The sequence below is a fragment of the Tiliqua scincoides genome, chromosome 1 (genome assembly GCF_035046505.1).
Source record: "Tiliqua scincoides isolate rTilSci1 chromosome 1, rTilSci1.hap2, whole genome shotgun sequence".
NCBI lineage: Eukaryota > Metazoa > Chordata > Lepidosauria > Squamata > Scincidae > Tiliqua > Tiliqua scincoides.
The window spans coordinates 74,710,984-74,732,584 of record NC_089821.1 but is presented as its reverse complement, the minus strand read 5'-3'; the positions used below and the strand labels follow the sequence as shown (position 1 = coordinate 74,732,584).

The 21,601-nt window shown below is 43.4% G+C and overlaps 1 protein-coding gene across 1 annotated transcript in view; it reads right to left on the bottom strand.

Moving 5' to 3' along the window:
* Positions 1 to 10,815: 10,815 nt before the first annotated feature.
* Positions 10,816 to 21,601, bottom strand: part of CYP27C1 (cytochrome P450 family 27 subfamily C member 1) — a 33,359-nt gene continuing 22,573 nt past the window's right edge. The window contains exons 6-9 of the mRNA XM_066609507.1: positions 17,255 to 17,421; positions 15,228 to 15,306; positions 11,984 to 12,187; positions 10,816 to 10,932 (exon numbers count right to left, since the gene is read on the bottom strand). Coding sequence (XP_066465604.1) covers positions 10,816 to 10,932; positions 11,984 to 12,187; positions 15,228 to 15,306; positions 17,255 to 17,421 — 567 coding nt within the window. The remainder of the gene's footprint in view (positions 10,933 to 11,983; positions 12,188 to 15,227; positions 15,307 to 17,254; positions 17,422 to 21,601) is intronic.

The window sequence follows — 21,601 nt, the reverse complement described above, 5'->3', positions numbered from 1 at the left end:
AGAGACCAGTGATTTTCAAATTGTCTCATTACAAGCCAGACTACACCTCACATTAAAAGTGAGCCTTGCATGCATAGAGGGTTTAAAAAAAAATTTCCCGGTGAAATTGTTAAAGATCAGTTGTGTCGAGGGGGGAGGACAAGCCAGATTGAGACCATGTTGGAGGTGGAAGGAGACTTTAACCCTTTTCCCGTGCCACGGTCCCAGTTCATATTGGGCCCCAACTGGTCATATTGGATCACAACTATTTTGCCCAAGGGGAAGCTTCATTTTCCCTCATAGGGCAAATGGTAGCTTTAGAGGCACAATTTTCATCAGAGCCATAACATAGCAGGAAAGGGATAAACAATCTCTTCTGCATGACCACAGATCTGAGCCTGATCACATATTCATAGTAGCTGTCTGGAGAATCAGGGGAGGGAGAAAACTGTCAGGTGTGCTCTGTGCCCGAGGAAAGGCAGGGAGAAAGTCTCCTGCATATGTTTTGTGTCCCTGATTGCTGAAAGCAGCATGTCAAGGCACTGCTTCCAGCATGGAGGTGAGCAGGCGCTTAGGCTGGGCCTAGTGATATTCTCCAAATGACTTAAAAAGTTGATAACAAAGTTTCATTTCACACCTGGCCATAAATAGTTTTAAAAGAAAGGGGCTAAAGAAGATTCAATCACCAGAAACATTGCTGCCTATATAACCATAAATTCTTTCTGTAAGCCCCTCACAGCCACTCCAGTGCCGGGAAATAATTGTTGCTACAAAGAAGCTTTACTTCAGGGCTTATGCAGGCTACAAGATAAGATTTCAAAGGTAGTCAGGAAGGAGCCTTCACAGCATCCCTGTCAGGGTATGGATTCTGCTTACCTGTCAGGGTATGGATTCAGGGTATGGATTCTGCAAATCAGACTCCTGAGATTGTAAGATAGGATAAGATTGGATAAGATGCCAATCCCTGTATGCAAATAAATAAATAAATAAACCCCCAGCCCTTTAGGGATAAATTGCTAAGACCAGACTAATCCTTTGTTCCTTTCTTGATTTCTCCTTATCTGCTGGAGCAACTCTGATAAACCATTTGAAAAACCATAAAATGGGCTCTATTTGAGACTACTGTTTACATAGGCTTTGGAGTACTCATGAATAGGTATTTTCTTTTGTTAGGGTTAGAGAAGTTTCAGCTCTGCAAAGTTCTGCAAATTTGCAGAACTGACCTGAAAAGCTTACCCAAGTACAGCTTACCCAATGCAGCTCTGAGGTAAGGGTATGACTATTGTGTACTATACTGTGTACTATATTGTGTACTAAACTGGAAGGGCAAGTATCGGTGCTATTTAGATGCACAACACTTCCTGTCCGTCCATCCCCCTTAGCACCCAGAATTATTGGACAACAGATTAGCCACTATACAGCAATAGCTCCAGATGGCAAGGACTAGGGAAATGCTGCACCAAATTAACCCAGGATAAAATCTTCCATGTGTTTACAATGTGCTATGCAGTGGCCCAGGCTCCATAATGCCGTTTTCTATGCCTAATTCAGCACTCATTTCTGTGAACATGGAACACACATAACCCTAACAACACAAATGCAGAGGTTGGCATTCTTGGGCAGCTGCAATGGCCCTCAGGACATTGTCAATTCCTGGTCCCCTGTGGTCAAAGATTCCATGACAACCTTCCGTTGCCTCTTCCATTCCATTCCCTGTTATCAGAGGCTTTGGTACAAAGCATCCATTTGTGGTTAAGGAATTGTCTGAAGGAAACAGCAATAGAACATCATTACCTCCCCAAACACACGAAGGGTGCAATCCTAACCCTTTATGTCAGTGCTTTCCAGCACTGACTTAAGGGCAATGCAGTTCTGAGGTAAGGGAACAAACGTTCCCTTACTTTGAGGAGGACTCCATGAGTGACACCCAACTGCAGGATGCAGCACATGTCCCATTGGCACTGCTATACCAGTGCTGGAAAGCACTGACATAAGTGGTTAGAATTGTGCCCTAACTTGCCAACAACACTTTGGGCCGTGGGGTAGGCACCCAGATGGAACAGGCCCACAGTGCGTCCTTTACTGATGGCCCCTTCACAGTTGCGTAGCTAGAGTGGGGGGCACAACAGTAAGTATTGCAGGTGTCACAACACACCGTATAAGCAGCCTCTCCCACTTGCCGTTGAAGCCATTCTGGGCAGCAGTGACAACGCACAGGCCCTCTTGGGCCTTCAAACCTGGGGTGGACCCTATGTAAGCTTCCTTCCATCTATTTAATGTAGGGAGATCCTGTTTCTACATGTGTAATTTATCACAGTGACATAATTATTTATTGCTTTTATATTTCCTTGTTCTCCAAGGAACTGACAGTGGGGCACTGTTATTCCCCCAGCCATTTTATCCTCACAACAACTTGAAAGATGTATGTGAGAAATAAAGTAAGCAATGTAATGACAGCCTTTAGAGCTGTAAAAGAATGGAAAATAATTCACATGTATTATTTTGGTTGCATTTTTCATGAATACACTACAGTACAGACTATAATTTTAACTATATGAAATTAACTATATAATTTTAAGTAAAATTTATATACTTTTATATAATATATAATTATATAAATTTATATAATTTATAGTAAAAATACTATAGTACAGTATTATTTACACATCCAGAAACCCAAATCTGTGCTTTGCAATTGACTCTTCAGATATGGGTGGTGTCAGAGGTTAGTTTCATCAGCCACTGACCGACGGTCCATGTGCTTCTGTGGGTCCACCAGGCTTCTCCTGAAGCCACCCAATCACTAGGGTTCACGTCACCCAGTGCAGGAGGCCAGCGCGTCACCCCCATGCAGTGGGCGGGGCAAAGCCCCAGGTGGTGGGCATGGTGATCTACCATCGCCCCGCCTCCACTGGCTTTTTTGGCTGTACCTTTTGGTAGAATAAAGATATTTCAGCGCAGTTTGTTTCATCACATTCTGCATGAAATTACACATTGATTGATATATGATGGTATTATTTTTGCAAACTGTGATTTTGGTCACTAGTGGTGTCACCTCCCCCAGGGTGTCAACTTACTAACACCTTATTGGAGCAGTTCTCAAACTTTAGCACTGGGACCCACTTTTTAGAATGACAATCTGTCCAGAACCCATCATAAAGCAAATTAAAATAAATAATTATAAATAAATAAATAAATAAATAAATAAATAAATAAATAAATAAATAAAGGGAAAGCCAGCCCTGTTCCACCAAGTGAATTTTCTCTGTAGCCTGCCTGCAATAACACCCCCCGCAAAAAAAGAATCAGTAAGATTTGTACCTCTACCCAGTATCCAGTTCAATTAAGTTCTTATATTTCAAGCATATCACTATCAGGACCCACCTGGCTTTACAAGTCTCCCAATCCTATGCCTGTCTACTCAGAAGTAAGTCCCATTATAGTCAGTAGGGCTTACTCCCAGGAAAGTGTGGATAGGATTGCATCTTAAAACAAAAAGATTCACCTTATCCTGTCAAGCCTCTGTTTCATTCTTTTTATGGGAGGGAGGGGGGCTGCCTTCTGGAGCATTTGTTGAGCTCCATTTGCATCAAATCAGGACCATTCTGGTGGCCTCACATTTCTGCCTGAACTGCCCAGGAGCCACATTTGCTTACTCACAAGTAAACATGACTATATAGCTTAGTTTCGCTTTCCATAGGGCTCAATACATTCACCAGCTTGGAAGGAGGGGCTACATTCATTGGATCAGGACCATTCTGGTGTTGTTGGATTCCTCTCAGCCTGCCCTTTCAGATGGACTAAGGCACATTCACCTACTCGCCAGTAAACACACGATACGACTCGGTTTCACTTTCCATTGGGCTCCACTCATTTTTTGTTTTCCGGTTGTTTGCCAATAACTTTTGATAGAAAGGGGATATTTCACTCCTGTTTTTTGCATTGCATTCTACTGGAAATTCCACATCCAACGGTATATAACATGATGGGGTTACTCCTAACCACCATGATTTTAGCATGTCACCCTCCCAGTTCACGTCACCCCCCCTTTGCGTGTCACCCAGTGCGGTCCGTACCCCCCGCACCCACCTAGCGATGCCACTGCACCCAATACCAACTTTATGAGTGACACGCTCAGCCTAGCAGTTTATCTATTGCTGCCATTTTCTGCCCTCCCCTTTTACCGGTGGGTTTCTTGTGATACTGCCCATTCATGGATGTGAAGGGTGGGAAGAGAGGACTACAAAGCAAGTCACTTGGCCAATTCTTTATTTCTAGGGAAAAGGAAATATGTTCTTCCCTCAGTCCTATTGAGGGAGGAGTGTTTCCCTACGTCCTTGTTATCTTTCCCAGTGTCCAAGAAAGAGAAAAAGGGGTGGACAGGACTGCCAACTCTGACTAAAACTATTTATGGAGTTTCTTTCCTCCAAACATGATATAATATCATTAAGCCAAGGAGGCCCTGTTTAAATGTCCAGGATTGCTTTCAATAGTCACTTGGAGACACCAGCCTAATCCTGCGTGATTGGCAAACCTTGGGACCGGTGGGGGGGGGGGGCAAGATGAAACCTCTTTCTTCAGCTGCACTGAAGAGGACTTCCAATTTGGGGAGTTTGGAGGACCTTTCCTGGCTGCCTGGAAAAATAAAAGGGGTGAAGGGAGGATGCTCTTCCCTCAGCACATCTGAGGGCAAAGTATCTACCTTAACCCCTTTACACCTCCCAGCTGCCTGGGAGGGTAGTATGCATGCACACTTGTTTGTGTGCATACCATTAGATGTGTGTGCCTGGCTGAGTACACCATAGAGCAGGGGTGCTCAATAGGTGGATCGCGATCTACCGGTAGATCGCGAGGCAAAATGAGTAGATCACGGAGTGCCGACCCCGCCCCCTTCAGGTGCCTCTGGGAGGAAACACCGGGAGTAAGGCCCATTATACTCAATGGGGCTTACTCCCAGCTAAGTGTGGCTAGGATTGCAGCCTCACAGCCTAATCCTAGGCATATCTACTCAGGAGTAAGTCCTGTTATACTCAGTGGGGCTCAAGGTACACCAACATACATTGTACACATAAATGTTATATGTTATGATGGCACAAACATTGTAAAAAAAAAACTCTGGTAGATCTCCGGGCCTTGCTGGGTTTCAAAGTAGCTCTCGAGCCAAAAAAGTGTGAGCACCCCTGCCATAGAGTGTCCAGCACAGGGCTTCCAGTAGACAGAAACAGTGTCCAGAGCAATATATCTTACATCCACAGTGAATCAGTCCACAGTAAGAATTCAGAACCTGTGGCATCAGGGATTGGACAGGTTGGTTAGAAACCATGCCCATCAGGGAATCCACCTGGCTGGGAGGACATCTGGGTAGTAGTGGCAGCAGTAGTGCCCAATATGCCATCAGGGGATGAGTATGGAGACACGACAGAGCACTATTTTCTGACTTGAAGAGTTCATCTAAATGCCTTTGATCATAAAAGTGGCTAAGAAGGAAAGATGCCAAAATAATTTTAGTTGACTGTTGTGAAAATAGCACCACCTGGTGTCTACACTGCAGAATGTCCTAAATATACTTTGGGTAGTTAATGTGTATTAACTAATCTGCATACAGACATTTCTCCTCTAAGGTACTCAAAGCCTGCAGATCCCACTCAAGATCAGAATTGGTTCTGTTTTGCTCCTCATCAGACAAGAGATATGCAAGTGAAAATTCCTGTAGAACTAGATCAGTATTCTCATGCTGTCTTCATATACCTGCAGCTGCAAAGGTACACAGACAGTGCAGTTACCCAACAAGAAAAGAGAAAAAAGAAAAAATATATTCAAGTGAACCAGGTGGAGAAAAACCAATTCTTTAAAAAACAAACTAGTTCTAAAAAAACCAGAACAACTTCATTTGTTGAAGTAGTGAAATGCAACCAGGACTATTTTATAGTAACTTATTGCACAATTCACTTAGACATAAGTTCCATTGTGTTCAATGGGGCTTGCACCTTGGAAAGTGTAGATACCCAAGAAGGTTCCACCCTCTCCTATCCGCCAAGTGCTAGCTAGTGCGGGGATTGGACCCAGTACCAGAAGGCTGGTACACATCTTTGTGCTGGTTTGGAGCTGGCATAGGGAGGCCTACACCAGCTCAAACTGGAGTTTGAATTAGGCTGTAAGGCTGCAATCCCATCCACACCTTCTTGGGTATATGGCAACAGCAGCAACCCCTCTTCTTTCCTTGGGCACATGCCAGGGTATGTCATGATCACAAAAGGGACCTGTTATGTCTGAGGTCAGTTTGTATGCCATTGGGAGAGATTTGAATCTAATACTTTCCAAGGCAAACCAGGAAGAGTGTGTGAGCGGTCTTTAGGATGAGTAAGAGGAGGGAAGTAGGGCTCTTAAGACACTCTTAGGTTAAAAAAAAGAGCACATTCTGACAGAATGGGCCAACCTGCTCAACTCAGATCAACATTTTCACTGGGCAACTGTTCACACAAGAATATGGGCCCCACAAAATTAACTGATACAAATCAGTTGCAACTAGATTAAATCCAGCTGGAATGCTGGAATCCCTAGCATGTATGCACTGCTGAAACAGAGGCGCCTGTGTTGGCTCAGTCATGTCGTGAGAATGGATGATGGCCGGATCCCAAAGGATCTCCTCTATGAGAACTCGTGCAAGGAACGCGCCCTACAGGTAGACCACAGCTGCGATACAAGGACATCTGCAAGAGGGATCTGAAGGCCTTAGGAGTGGACCTCAACAAGTGGGAAACCCTGGCCTCTGAGCGGCCCGCTTGGAGGCAGGTTGTGCAGCATGGCCTTTCCCAGTTTGAAGAGACACTTGGCCAACGGTCTGAGGCAAAGAGGCAAAGAAGGAAGGCCCATAGCCAGGGAGACAGACCAGGGACAGACTGCACTTGCTCCCGGTGTGGAAAGGATTGTCACTCCCGAATCGGCCTTTTCAGCCTCACTAGACGCTGTTCCAGAACCACTATTCAGAGCGCGATACCATAGTCTTTCGGGACTGAAGGTTGCCAACGAAATTAAATCCAACAGATTCCAACAGGACAGAAACAACAGCCCAATTTTATTCTCCTCCCTCCCCCCAATTGCAGCAATGCCAAACTGAAAAAGACTGCATTCTATGGTGGGGAGGTAGGCAGGCCAGGAGGCTTCAATGGGAAAAAGGGATTTTAAATACCCTTACCTCTGCATAAGCCTCCTGACCTGCAATGGGTCTCCTCAGACCTGCCAACAAGTTTGTCAGCACAAGTCTCAGGAGAGACAGGGGGCATGGAGGCTGCTGCCAGAGGAGATAAGATGTGGCGTGGGCCATCTGCCTCAGATTCTTTCCTCCTGCGGCCTCCCCACCCAGTTTCGCCCCCTCCCACCTCTCCCCTTGCCTGCTCTAATGAGCAGGGACTGGCAATGGTGGGGGTGGGAAGGTGCAGGCCTTTCAACTTGTGCTCCTAGAAGCACGCTAACTTGCACACTGTTGGAATGCCTTTTATGACAGGTGCTAACTGCTTTATAGCCCTCAGCGCCGCTATGGAAGCCTTGCTGCCTCATTGCAGCGAGGTTAAGGTCAGGCTCTAACTTTATCTGTTTTGGGACCACAGGGTTTAGGAAAGCTAAGGTTGATAGAACCATTTTTTTTTAAAGCCAAGAAACACTTAAAACACCATACATTTTAAAAATAGACTGTAATATAACTGTGGTGGTTTTAAAGTCAGATAAGTGTGCATTGTATTGATGGGGATAAGTTATTGTAGATTAAGGACAAACCAGCAAGTATAGGATAAATGATTTCTAAAGTCCTAGAATGTGAACAGGTGTCACAGCACCCTGGATATGCCCCAGAGTCTGAGGGCCCAGTCCCATCCAACTTTCCAGTGATGGCGCAGCCGCAATGCAGCCAAGGAAAGGGAACAAACATTCCCTTCCCTGGAGGAGGCCTTTGTGGCTGCCCCCCTACCACAAGATGCAGTGCATGCTCTTCATTGGCATGGCTGCACCAGCACTGGAAAGTTGGATAGGATGAAGGGATGAAGGGTTGGAGTTTGAGTTTCTAGCACCTACTGTTAATCACTCCTGATCCAGTAACAGGTAGCCATGTAGCTTGACAGCTTGATGACATCTATGCTGTGTCTGACCTCTCTCAGGCATGATTTCTCTGCATCTCATTGTTTAGAACTGGAAATTATGTACAATCTTTTACTCGTATCACATGAGGAAATATCTCTGTGGAATTTCTCTCAACATCTTCTATATTATATGACTGTTGTACAGTTTCCAATTTTGCAGGTAGTCACCAGAATCATGTGGGTCCGTTAATAACCGTCTCAACTACTTTTGCTTGTGTCTTTAGCAAACCAGAAGGCAAAAGAATATCTCAAATACATGGTTAACTTTTACCAGTTGAAGGATGCTTCTTACAAATAAACATTTTGTGCAAACAGGATTGGTAGGTTGCAGTTCATTAAGTTTTCCAGTGTAGGGCAGGAAAGGTTTGTAATAGCTTCTGCTTTCATTAGTTCATGTTAGAGAAAAGTGCCCACTGCAACAATTTCAGACAAAAACGGCTGAAATAGAAATATTTAATGATGTCTAAGGGACAAAAAAGGGAGATTATCAAAGCAATTAAATGTTTTTATTAAAGATAGGAAATTATTAAAATCTTCTCTCTTAAATGCGTTTTTATATAATATGAAATATCAAGTTACAAAAGATTACCAGAAAAAAACATTCAATTAAAAAAAAAAAGAGTCAAATGCTAATATAATTTGTCCAAAATGTGGGTTTCTTCAAGCTACAGACTAGAGGTTAGGTCCTTGATCTCTACTTAAGTAGGTTCAGGGAGTGTGTTCGAAGCAGGCTGAGCGGCTGAACGCAAGTAAGTTTTGATAGTCTGCAGAATTTCTCCTTGTGGACAATACCCAGAGATACAAACACAGTCCCTGAGAAAGTTAGAAATACTCCTTCCCAAATAATTGGAAAATTAGTACAAAGCTGAAAGTAATGAAAGCCATGGTGGATGAAGAATCAGGTATCTAAAAATAATGCAATTGCTGAAGAAATTTTATTATCCTCACAGTAGGTATTCCTCTAAAATATGTATATTTAATCATGTTACCAATTTTTTTAGCTGAAGGCTAGGAGAATGTCCATCCATGAAGTGATGTCCTCTTGACAGCAGTGGGTGGAAGGGGAGAGGCAGATGTGGGGAGGTACCCCTCGTCTGCTGTTGCCCCCTTCCAGCCTGCTGTAGACAAAGCTGCAGTGATCCACTCTCTGCTGGCTAAATGCAGGGAAGCAGATCATCCTCTTCCTTACTTTGCTCTGTTGTGCAGTTTTTGCAAAAACCAGAAGGGCAGAACTTCCTGTTTTATTTAAAGGGATCTTGGGAGAAGGAGTAAGGTAAGGATCAATTCACCTTGCTCCTTTCACAGATGGTCCCTTTAAATAAAACGGGAAGTCTCACCTGTCCTGTTTTTGCAGAAGAACCAAGTCTGCAAGGAAGGAGCAAGATAAGGGGTTGTTTTTGTTGGTGCATGTGGCAGTAGAGGCAGCGGAAGTAGCAGCAGCATGAGACCCAGTTGCACTGTTCCTGGGGAAGGACTAGCTCAGTGACTGAACATATGTTTTGCATGCAGGAAGTCCAAGTTTCAATCCTTGGAATCTCCAGGTAGAGCTGGGAAATACCCTGGTCTGAAACCACAGAGAGCTGCTGCCAGTCAGTGTGAAAAATTCTGAGCCAGATGGCCCAAGGGCCAGATATAATATGGCAGCTTCATAGAGTCGTTTTCCCTAGAAAGATTTCTCTATAAAAGTCACATTGGGGCCCTCAAAACACATGATCTAAAGTCTCAACTACTAGTTGTCATTAATTTTCCAAATTGCTTAGATAAGCACTACAAAGTGCATAGTTCTCAAGTATGGAGCATTATGGTACTTATGCTTATGTCCTAAAGAGGGCAGTAGCCCACACAAATAATAAAGCTTTACCTAAAATTTATTTTGTTTCCAATTAAAAACAACTGTCAGGATACTAAAGCAAAATCTTTATTTTTAAAAAGAAACCTATATTCATATAACTGTAAATAAAAATGAAACAAATATAAAAATTATTTTATCACCATTTGTGTGGCTCACTGACTTGCACAAACTTCATAATCCTTTCATACTTCATTTTTTTAAAAAGACTTTCAGGGAATAAAATTCAAACTGCGGAATCTATACAGGCTCAAAGTTTCACAACAGTATTTAAGTTACTTTCATATTTCTAATTGTTTTCCAATTTTGGGAAAAAAATTAGAAAAAAAAACTAGAAACTGAAAAGAATCTGAAAAGGTAGTTGAAGTGGAAATTCTCAAGGCACTGAAGAGAAGAAACAAAAACCTCAGATCTGTACGTTTGCATATGTCACACAAAGGAATGTTTTTCTTCAAAACTGAGTTCACTTGTTAATCATGTGACTGTTGCTATCACCACTGAATATCCAACCAGTTATTTCATGATCAGCCATGACAGATCATTGCTTCTTATCATTCCAGGCAGCTTTTAAAGTATATGGTATTGACTGGAGCACCTTTAGCCTTTATTGTGTCACTCAAAGGTAAACTGGATTCTCAGCACACACAAAAAGGAATTGTCTCAGTTTGTAACTTCCATAATGTTCCAGGACCATGTGATTATACATAATACTTTATCAGGATAAACCTTAATATAGGCATCTTATCTTCATTACAGAAATTCCGTAGTGGCTTAAGAAAATCACCAGCACCTTTCAGTCATAGGTCAAGCTGCGGCATATGCTTGAAGGCATAGGTCAAGCTGAAGATCCTACTCTCATTTCCTGTCAACAAATTTCACATTGATGGAGTCTGCAGGAGTCAATAGTCCATGGGTTTTGGCACGTACTGATTTAGTTTGTGGAGAAATTTGTATTTCAAAATGCTGAAGTAGCTGGACAACAGATGGAACAATAGTAGAGTGAATACAAATCCAGTGTGAGAAAAGCAACAATAGTCATGATAGGGCCTAGCCAACAACACCTTGTAAAAGTCAGTTAGGGCCTAATCCTATCCTTTCTGCCACCCGTCAATGCAGTGGTGCCAAAATGGTGACTGTTGCATCCTGGGTAGGGCAGTTGCAGAAACCTCCTCTTGGTAAAGGAACAATTTGGTATAGAATTTTTCAGAGCTCTCAAACAGCATGTATAAAGGGGTATCCCAATAAAGACTGGATACTTAAACTTTTAAAAAAGTTTTGAGAAAGTCTCTCACTAAAGCCTCCCCCCCCCTCGTGAAAGCAGTTATTTGAGAAATTACTGGACACAGAGTGTTGAAACAAATACACAAAACATTTTCCCCAGGACACACAAGTACATTTTCTCAAGGAACTGTATCAGAACTGGTACCATTTTACTCATCAGAGATTATTAGAAGGACTTAACATTTTAAAAAGAACAGGGAGGCCCCTGTATCTGCAAATCCTGTATCCGCAGTTTCATGTATCCACAGGTCAGGAATCTGAGGGGGTCCCCCAGCGCCCATCCCACACACCCCTGCTGAAGGTGAGGGGAGCAGAGCTCTTCTCACCTCCAGAAGGTCCTCTGAGGCCAGCAGAGGCTACATGCGCCTGCCCAAGGCCTCTGCTGGGCTCAGAATGATTGAAAAAAGGAAAAAAAAACGTGACTTCCGGTTTTTCTTATGCCTTATAAAGCATAGGGAGGCCCAGGGAAGACTTCCAGGGCTTTCCCGGCCCTCCTAATGCTTTTTAAAAGTGGGGGAGGAGTCCCCTCATATCTGTGGATTCAGGTATGGGGGGGGTTCTGGAACCCCCATGGAGACAGGGACACGCCTGTACTCTGCCATTTTATAAATCTATGTTTCTGTGGGAACGTTTGTCGGTGCTTCTTGTCACTGGTTTTCATTTTATTTTGAGCTTATTTGTATTTTTTAAAACATGTTTTATAGAGCAAGAATATATATTTTAGTTGTTATGACCCACTTACCTGTATTAGTGCAAGGTGAATTTCCAACTCAGCAATTCTCTTTCCTATACAGCTTCGAATACCATAACCAAAGGGGATGGAACCAAAGTTATCCACCCTGTCCATATTGCTTTTCCTTAACCAGCGGTCAGGTTGGAATTCATTTGCAAATGGGAAGTTCTCTTCCTGATAGGATGTAGCATAATGACAGAGTGCCAGCTGGGTCTGATGAAACAAATATAGTGTATATCTACTAATCTCCAAAATGCATGATACTAAAACATTAAAAAGAAATGAAAAAGTACATTTTCTCACTATTAAATATGCATTTTATATTATTGCTAGAATTTAAAAGGCACAAAATATATAATCAAAGATACAATAGAAATAATGCTAGTGTATGACATTAGTACTCAAAGGTATATGACTGTTGTAACTGTTTTTAATTTCACAAAAGATGTTATGCTCTCCTGATTCTTCTACCTAGAATTCCAGAAGTGTGAATGAAGTGAACCCTGCAACCAAAATTTGTCACATCAGAACTAACTTGCACACACGATGATTGGCTAATATGTTATTTCAGCTAATATGTTATTTCAAAGTCTCAAGGCATACTCTTCAGTGAACACATCAGCAAGACTGCAATCTTATGCATACTTACCAGACAGTAAGTCCCACTGAATACAGCAGGACTTACTTCTGCATAAGCATGGGACTGCAGTGCAAATTTGGCATTCTCTCATATAAAGGAAAATGTTACATCGTGATGTGCCAGCCTCTGCTCCTCCCACTTCCTGGAATGTAAACCAGTGGAAGATAGAGTGAACAGGAAGGGGGGAGGAGAAATGCTCTAGTCTGGCCTGCCACTCTCCACTTCTCCACACTCTTTCACTCTGCCTCTCTCTTCCTTTTACAATCCAGGGCACAGGGGGAGAAGGGAGAGCAGTGCAAGCGAGAGCGAGCAGACAGAGGTGGACACCCCCCCACCTATTTGCCACCCAGGGCTCATGCTCCAGCTGGCCTTATGAATGGGCCAGCCCTACCCATTCCCACCATCAACTGTCCCATCACTGTTCCCGCATCCCTTGCAAAGCCTGTAAGGGACAGATGGGGAGCTCCCTAATCTACTCCTTGCAAACTGTGCAAAGGAGATGACATGAGTGAGGAACTCGCCACAGCCTCCTTTGCTTGTTCCACATCCCTTTTCAAGTCTGCAAGGATGAGCTCAAGAGCTTTCATGATCTATTTCTCTCAAGCTTCTAAGGAACAGGACATCGATGAAAGGTGATGCTGGCAGCTGGGTCACTCTCCTTGCATTTTTTGTAAGTCCTGCAAAGGGCCAATCAAGAAGCTTCCAATCCACCCCTCATAGACTTTAAAGGGGACACATTGTGACTGAAGGAGCTGTGTACTCTTTTGAAGTCCAACTGCTGCAAAGGGGAAGAAGCGACATTTCTCCAGGCCATTGGGTAGTGCATGCCCAGTCCCACAGCTAGCAAGAAGACATGCCAGCTCAAGGTGCAGAAGGGTGTCGGCCAGGCCTGCCTACAGTTTCAGGCACATTTTGGACACATCTGTTGTTCAGAACCAAGTTACACTGATTCTGGTCAAGATAGGGCACAGAGAGGAGAAGTGCAGTGTGACCAAAGGACAGAAGTTGGAGAACTAGCTCTACTGCACCAAGGTCTTCATACTGATAAAAAAATTTTATGTATAGAGGTATAATTTTCCTCTGGCTGTGATTCCGACTTTGGGTTATAGCCTTGTCTTCCCCAAGTACATAAGTAAAAGTAGTCTTTGTACTTTGTTCAAAATTTGCATTTGTACTTAAAGTCAGTTTGGAACATGGGAGAGAAAGAACAACAGGCGCTACAGGAGGAGGTAGGGGAAGAATAGTTCAGCAGGCTTCTTTGTTCAGTAGTATAGGGGAATGAAATATTAAAGCCAGGGTGAGAGCCAGGGTGGTGTTGTGGTTGGGGAGGTGGACTTAGACCTGGATGATCCAGGTTCAAATCCCCCCTCAGCCACAAAGCTTCCTGGGTGACCTTGGGCCAGTCACTTTCTCTAAGCCTCACCTACCTCACAGGGTTGTTGTGAGGACAAGAAGGATGGGAGCAGCTGTGTACACCGCCCTGAGCTCTTTGGAGGAAGGGTGGTATAAAAATGTGAAAAATAAATAATAAAGCAATATATTTCAGGCACTATATCTACTGACACAGAGGTATAGGGCTGGCAAGGTAAAAGACTAGTACCTTTTAAATCTCTAAAGATGAATACTAATATGTAAGTACAATATTATGCACTTAAATATTAAAAGATAAAGGTTAAAATCCTCTCTATAAGAGGAGTAACTTAAGTGTCTCAGTATGTGATTCTATGTGCTTTGCCAGTGCAAGACCCTTGCACTAGTGTGGGAGTGTTGCAAACTTGCTGTAAAGCACATTCGCAACTACTGAGGAGTTGGGGAAGCCGGAACAAGGATGCATGCTGGCCTCTCTGCACCAGACCCAGGCCTGATGGGAGTAAGTAAGCACCAGCCTAGGGAGGCCAGCATGGGAGTTGGAGAGAGTGGTGGGAGTGTGGAACAGGGGCTGTTTTGGGGGGGTCTGACTGGGCCCTGGAAGGGGTTTGGGACTGGCCTGGGCAACTTAGGCCGGACCCTAACCCTCCTCCCAGCCAGCCCAGCATTACACCAGGCTGCTCGAATTTGCGCCAGCTATTTTGCTGGTGCAGTTCTGAGTAGCCCCATGGTATGGCTGGGGATTTCTCAGAGTAAGGGATAAATATCCTCTTATTTCAAGTTGTTTGGCAGCCACTTACTACTAAGCGCTGGATACAGCGCAGGTTAGGATTGGGTTGTAACTGCCGTATCCTAAGGCTGCACTCCTATGCACAGTTATCTCAGAATAAGTCCCAATGAACACAATGGGAATGCCTACTGAGTAACTGTATTGTGCATTTAAGATATAATTCTCAAAACCTCTATTCCCAATTTTACCTATTTGTTAAGAGTGGAAAGCTGGATAATTTGTAATTTTGAAAAAGTATTGCTTCCAGATTACCAGTTCTTGTACTCAAATAGGTCAAAGAACACTTTCCTGTATAATTTAGAATACAAAAATGATATCTTTAATTTAAGATAATGATCTTAGATGAATAGGACTAAACTGATTTCATAAAGCAGCCAGTTTCTTAGTGTCAGCATTCATATTCAAAGTAACTTTTTCTGTTCCCGCTCCTTTCATAAAGCCGTTATACAACTCACCCCTTTAGGTATCAAATATCCTCCAACAATCATGTCTTTCTGGGTTACTCTACCATTTCCTGGTAATACTGGAAATAACCTACAAATAAGCATCAATTAGATATTCACTGCCTGTGATGGTATACTCTCATCTGGAATACTGTGTGCAGGTCACTCCATCTCAATAATGCAATAGTGTATAGCTGAAGAAGACACAGGAAAGGACAACTAAATTTATCAGGGAGATGGAACATTCTTTTAAGTAAAAAGGCCAAAAAAAAAAAAAAAAGGAGAGTATGATAGAGACTTACAAAATTACACAGGCCAACACACATTTTGCTTCCTTAAACGTTACACCAATTCCAGGGTATATTTGGGGTGCTGATTCCAAAAATGGCATCCGTTTTGCCCCAACACGCCTAGTTTTGGAGATACCATGGCTTCCTCATGAGGAAGCTGCTTGAACCATTCACTAAACAGGCTATATTGTATCTCCAAAACTAGACGTGATGGGGCAAAACGGATGCCATTTTTGGAATCGGCACCCCAAATTCATATCAAACCAACAGAAAGTTTGGGAAAAACTTTTCTGACTCTCAGTTTTGTAGGCCTGTGTTATCTATGATGTGGGGACATGTTTTTCTTTTTCAAAATACAAGGACTTCAGGTCACAAAATGGCATTGATTGGCCATCAAAGGAGCGGTTCCAATGCAATTTCATGCAATATATAATCAATTGAAAAAATTCTTCATCAATTGACATATGATGGCTGTTGGCATTATTGCTATTAAGTAGATTAGCCAACTTCATCAGTAGTGGCTATCAGCCATGACTGCTAAAAAGGAAACTTCAGGCAGCCTACCTCCAACTACCTTTACTAATGAAAAAATATTACTTGTAATATTCCTTGAGGCAGGGCCTAGGAGAGGGAGGTAAAGGGGGTAATTTGTACCCGGGCCCAGGGTCAAAAGGGGGGCCCAGGAGCCAAAGGAGGGGGCCCAGAAATTTCCTGAATCCTTACGTTTTCCTATCAACTCAGACTTGTTGCCCACATGGGATGCTGGGGACACTACCATGACTGAGGATGCTGGGTACTCTACTGATGCCACATGGGTTAGTAGACTTGGGCTCCAAAGACTTTTCCAGCTGTCTCTATCCTCCCTCCACCCTGTTTCACTCCTCCCTGCTCCCATTCTGCTCACCCGTCACCACCTTCCCCCCACTCTGTTTCACTCCTCCCCCTTTGCAAAGGGGCCCAAAAGAAACTTTCTACCCTCTGATAAAATTCCTCTCAGAGGCGCTACCTTGAGGCACCTGGCTGAATTAGATGGATTTTTGGTCTATTCCAGCAAAACAATTTGAATGCACAGAATTTATAGCTGAATTGGAAGCTCAATATACACAATTTCCCAACCATACAGATGTGGGGCATATGAGCCGGCATCACTGCTGCTTAGTGTTTTGGCAGCTTCAGATCAGGAAGTCGCTGAAACACTAAGAGTAGGCAGTGCTGCATGAGATTGCCTCCCCCCCGCCCCTACCTCTCCCTTTGGGGGCTCTCACTAAGCCTCCAAAGGAGGAGGAACAGAGGACAGCAGGCAGATCATGCCAGTACTGCATCCTTCTCTTCCAGGACGTCACATAATGTCGTGACAGCACAACGTCACCGCCCCTGGTTCTGGGTTCCCACCTACAACCACTGCAGCCACATATAATAAGAGCTGCTTCTGGAAGGGTGACCAGAATTGATGGTCGCAGGGCATTCTTACCACTTACCTCAAATGCATATTTGCCAGTTGTTACTTGGAGATATGCTAATTTGGTGATAGGGAGATAGGACAGGGAATTAGTTCAAAAGCATGCAAAGAAATATAGCCTCAAATCATGATTTTAAAATAGCGGAAATGCTCCAACACCCAAAATACCCAAACATAATAAAAAAGAAAGAAGAGGGAAAACAGGACATGCATTTGTAGGAAGGATGGCTCAAATACTTTTAACTCTCAGCTTGCTTTTACCTTAAGGTAAGGTTGCTTTTACCACTTACCTTAAGGTTTCTTTGAGAAGTGCTCTAATCATTGGCAAGTTGGGGATATCATGTGCATCAGGAACTTTATCTTTCCCCAGGTTACTGATTATCTCTTTATAAACAGAATGCTGCACATCTGGATGTTTTGCTAACAGATAATTTGCCCAGGATAAAGTGAAGGAAGTCTTTGGGGGGGGGGGGGAGCACAAGTAGAGAGGAAAAACAGTAAAAACATTTGATAAGTAGCTTCATTTTTCTTTTCAATGCAAAGTTCATTACTCACCTGGATAAATTACAACTATGGTTAATGCCTGATAGTTATATAGTACTTTTCCTAAATCTCAATGTTATGGACACAGGTATGTCCACTTAATACCAAATGATTTTATCAGACCTATAGATGGGCAATTGTGGGCTGAACTACACAGGATAAAAACCAGGAAATATTTCAACCGAAATATTTCAGGTAACCTTAAAGCTGCTTCATTCCTCAGCAGTGAACTGATGTATTTGCTAGCACTCGGTTATCATGTTACTCCTCTTTTCAGCACTAATTATGCTAACATTTCTAATGAGCATTCCACTACACTGCACACTCTTCAGTCACCAGCAAAACAGAACAAGGCCAACACTTGTGGTATGAAATAGCTGTAACTTAGAGTCCAATCCTGAAGCTGGCAGTTTGTGTGTACAACCAGCTCCAGTGACGCAAATGTGCCATAAAGCATGTTCATGACACTGGCCAAGAAGGGAGCACTGGCTGGACCAATGTCAGTAGGCACTGTGCCTCAGTGCCGGGAGGACAGCTGACTGGTGCTTCCACAGCACTGGCTGGAGATGAGTGTTTTCAGGGTGGAGGAGGAGGTGGGGAGTGGATGGAACCAGGCAGAGGCAGGAGAGGATTGGGAGCATGATGGGGTGGAGATAGCAGCAGTATCTGCTGCCGCATCTTGAACCCTCTTGTGAGCTGGGTGGCATGACATGGGCCCCCTTGACTCTGTGTCTGCTCAAACATGGGAGCAGAGCTGAGGAGGCCCATTGCCGCTGGCTGCTGTTTGCTTGGGGAAAGGGAGCAAATGCCATGGTGGGAAAGGGAGCAGTAGCCACGGTGCCCACAGGCAGTCACCCTTTTGGCACTGCTGGAGCCCTGGATGCCACCAGGTTTAGGATTGGGCTGTTAGTAAGTGATGCTATGAAACTGGTACTGGCATCATCATCTCACAGTCTATAAAACACTTTCCCATGGAACTTTAACATAAAGCTGCACATATACCTCCATTTTTAGCTATTCTTTTATTAATAATTCCAATGAAATATTTTAACATATTTGAAAAATGTTTATAATATAGATCAGAAGAGTCAAAATAAGGCTTGTGGGCCCAGGGAACTTCCTTATCTGACCCACATGATAATTGGGCTCTCCCAGCACTGCCCTTTCAGCAGCATCACTTCTGCTGAGTCTCTGAGAGGGAGAGTCAGAAGGCAGGGAACCTTACGGGGAAAGGGGTAGACCAAGAGGAGTGAGAGAGGGAGATGCTCCTGAGACACTGGGAGAGCCCAATTTCACACAGGCCGCCCTTTCAGCAGTGATGTTTCTGCTGAGGTGCAAATTCGCAGAGCACCTCTCAGATGCTGAGCTGTGACGTGATGTCTCAGCAGAAGCATCACTGTTGAAAGGGTGGCCCATGCGTTAATTTGGCACTCTCATATCTTGAAAATATGATTTGCATATTTTTTCTTCAGTCATTTGCAACTAATGAGTTGTTAAGTGAGAACAAAGTGCTTATTTCTGGCCATCATTACTTAATGATAAGGCCTTTGATAATGCAGTTTATAATCCTTAAGTCATGTCTTGTATTTAATTGATCAACACAAGCTGAAATCAGCACCTTACTGCAAACAAAGAAACTGCATTTTTTGCATTCTCACCATTCCAGACTTTGTATTCTCTAACACAATCCTATGCGCTTCTACTCTGAAGTAAATCTGATTGCATTCAATGGGGCTTACTCCCGCTTCAGTGAGTATAGACCAGGGGTGTCCAAACTTTTTGGCAGGAGGGCCACATCATCTCTCTGACACTGTGTTCAGGGGCCGGGAATAAAAAAGAATTTACATTTCAAATTTGAATAAATTTACATAAATGAATATATTAGAGATGGAGCTTATATGAATGAATGAAGATCTTGCAATAGCTCAAGGCCTATAAAAGGCCTTGCACAAAGCAAGGCCAGCCTTTCCTCTGCTGCCGCTGCTGCATCACAGATGTGAGTCAGCAAGCTGTGGAGGGAGACCTCGTCCCACAGCTCACACGAGAAGTTGAACAGTTGGTCGTCACGCTGAGAGCAGTTGCATCAGGCCAGCACAGGCTCCAGCAAGTCTCTGGAGGGCCAGAGGCTCATTGGAGACTGTGGGCTCCCTGACGGCCGGATTGGGAGTCCTTGAGGGCTGCAAGTGGCCCCAGGGCTGGGGTTTGGGCACCCCGGTATAGACTCACAGCTTTAGTGTGTGTAATAGAACTAAATATTTTCAATTTTTTTAATGTCACATCACAACTATGGAGTGTTTGAACTGTGCTGTGCCATCAGAATATGTCATATTTTAAAGTTAATGACGACTTTTTTTTTCTTTTCTCACAAACTAGGGTAAAAAGCAGACCATCCTACCCTATATCTTTCATTTCAGTTATTTTCAGTTTATTCTGCATCATTGTCATTCTAATAAACTCAGCTCTGGACTAATGCTTCCAGCAGAGGCTGGGAGCTCTGCCTGACTACATAAGAAGTTTACTGTGATTGAAACAGTGTCTCCTCTCAGGTTCCCAGTTCTTTCACATCCTCTTCAAAACTGGCACTGTGCTAAAATATCTGAAGTGCGTTGAAACCCAGTAACAGCTGCCCTATTCTATTCAAACTCTTTAGTAATCCTTTTATATGCCAGAAAAGTTTTTACATTCTCAGGCTGCAATCCTAACCACACTTTCCTGAGAGTAAGCCCCACTGAACAAAATAGGACTTACTTCTGAGTAAACCTGGTTAGGATTGTGCCCTAAATCACATAAAGAGCCAAGTTTTCTATACCTTATCTCTTATACCCATAAGAGAAAATGAAAAAAGAAGTATAGAGTTATGATAAACTGATTATTGCCAGCTAAAGGCAGATATGCCGTATATACTCGCCTATAGGTCAAAAAATTTATGCCTTAAAAAAGAGCCTGAGATCCTGGGTCAACTTATACATGGGTCAATGCCGTGGGTGGGGTGGAGTCCTCTGGGAGCTTCTGGGAAGCTTATGGAAGCTCAGTACCTGTCTGGTGAAGTGGGGGGGGGGTGGAAATGGGCTGAGAAGCAGGAAGCAAAAAGGAGAATTTTTACCAATAAGTACAGTACTTTAGCCTCTTCTCCAGACAGGAAGAGAAGTGAAGGCATTTCTGGGAATTGTAGTCTGTATGGGCTGCTGCTATGGAATGCAGCACATACTCCCACAAAGCCTCCCCACAATTCCCAGAAGCCCCTTTGTGTCCCTTCCAGTTTGAAGAAGGGAAATGCTTCCTTCTTTTGCTGCTGCCTCTGAACATTCCTGGCAAGTCATTTGCAAAGAATTTCACCCTCCCCCCAAATTTAGGGGTCTGGTTTTTAAAACCCCAGGATGGGATCCTCATTTCCCTCTGAAATGAAGTCCCAGGCTGCAATGCACTGTTAGTTAAGAATAACACCTATGGAAAGCACTGGGTCTGCTTCTGAGTAAAGAGGGTTGCAAATGTGTGCAGCTCAGTCCTTGTTGCTCGTCTCCCTGCTGTGAACTGAACTGCACACTCCCAACTTTATGTTTTATGTTGTATGTTCTATGCAGAGCCTCTGACTTCACACACCAGGCACCTTAAATAAGGATTTGACTAATAGTTCTACTGGTTTGTTGTTTACAGGCACTTACTCTGACAGTGTTTGCACAAATGTTGTGAAGACCAGAATTTTAAAAGTTAATGTCAAAAATGCGTTTTATGATCTTCTTTAATTGTATTTTTAATAAATTAGAAACTGTACAGTTTTTAGGTAACAATTACTGGAAAATTATAGTCAGACACCCCTCTAAGTTTAACCCCCAACTTATCTGAGGGTCATAGAAAATTCCATGATTTGGGGCTCAAAACCTGTCCTCAACTTATCTGAGATCAACTTATGGGTGAGTGTCTGCAGTAAATTCAAGGCTCTGTTGGCATACAGTGTTGCCAATTCATGGCCCAATCCTAATGAGGGCCTGTGTTGGTGGAATGGTATTCTGCTAACATGTGCAGTTACAAAAGTGTTAAAGAGCTTTGCAACAGTGTGACAGCCAGGCACGCCGGCAAGAAGACCAGAGCCTTCC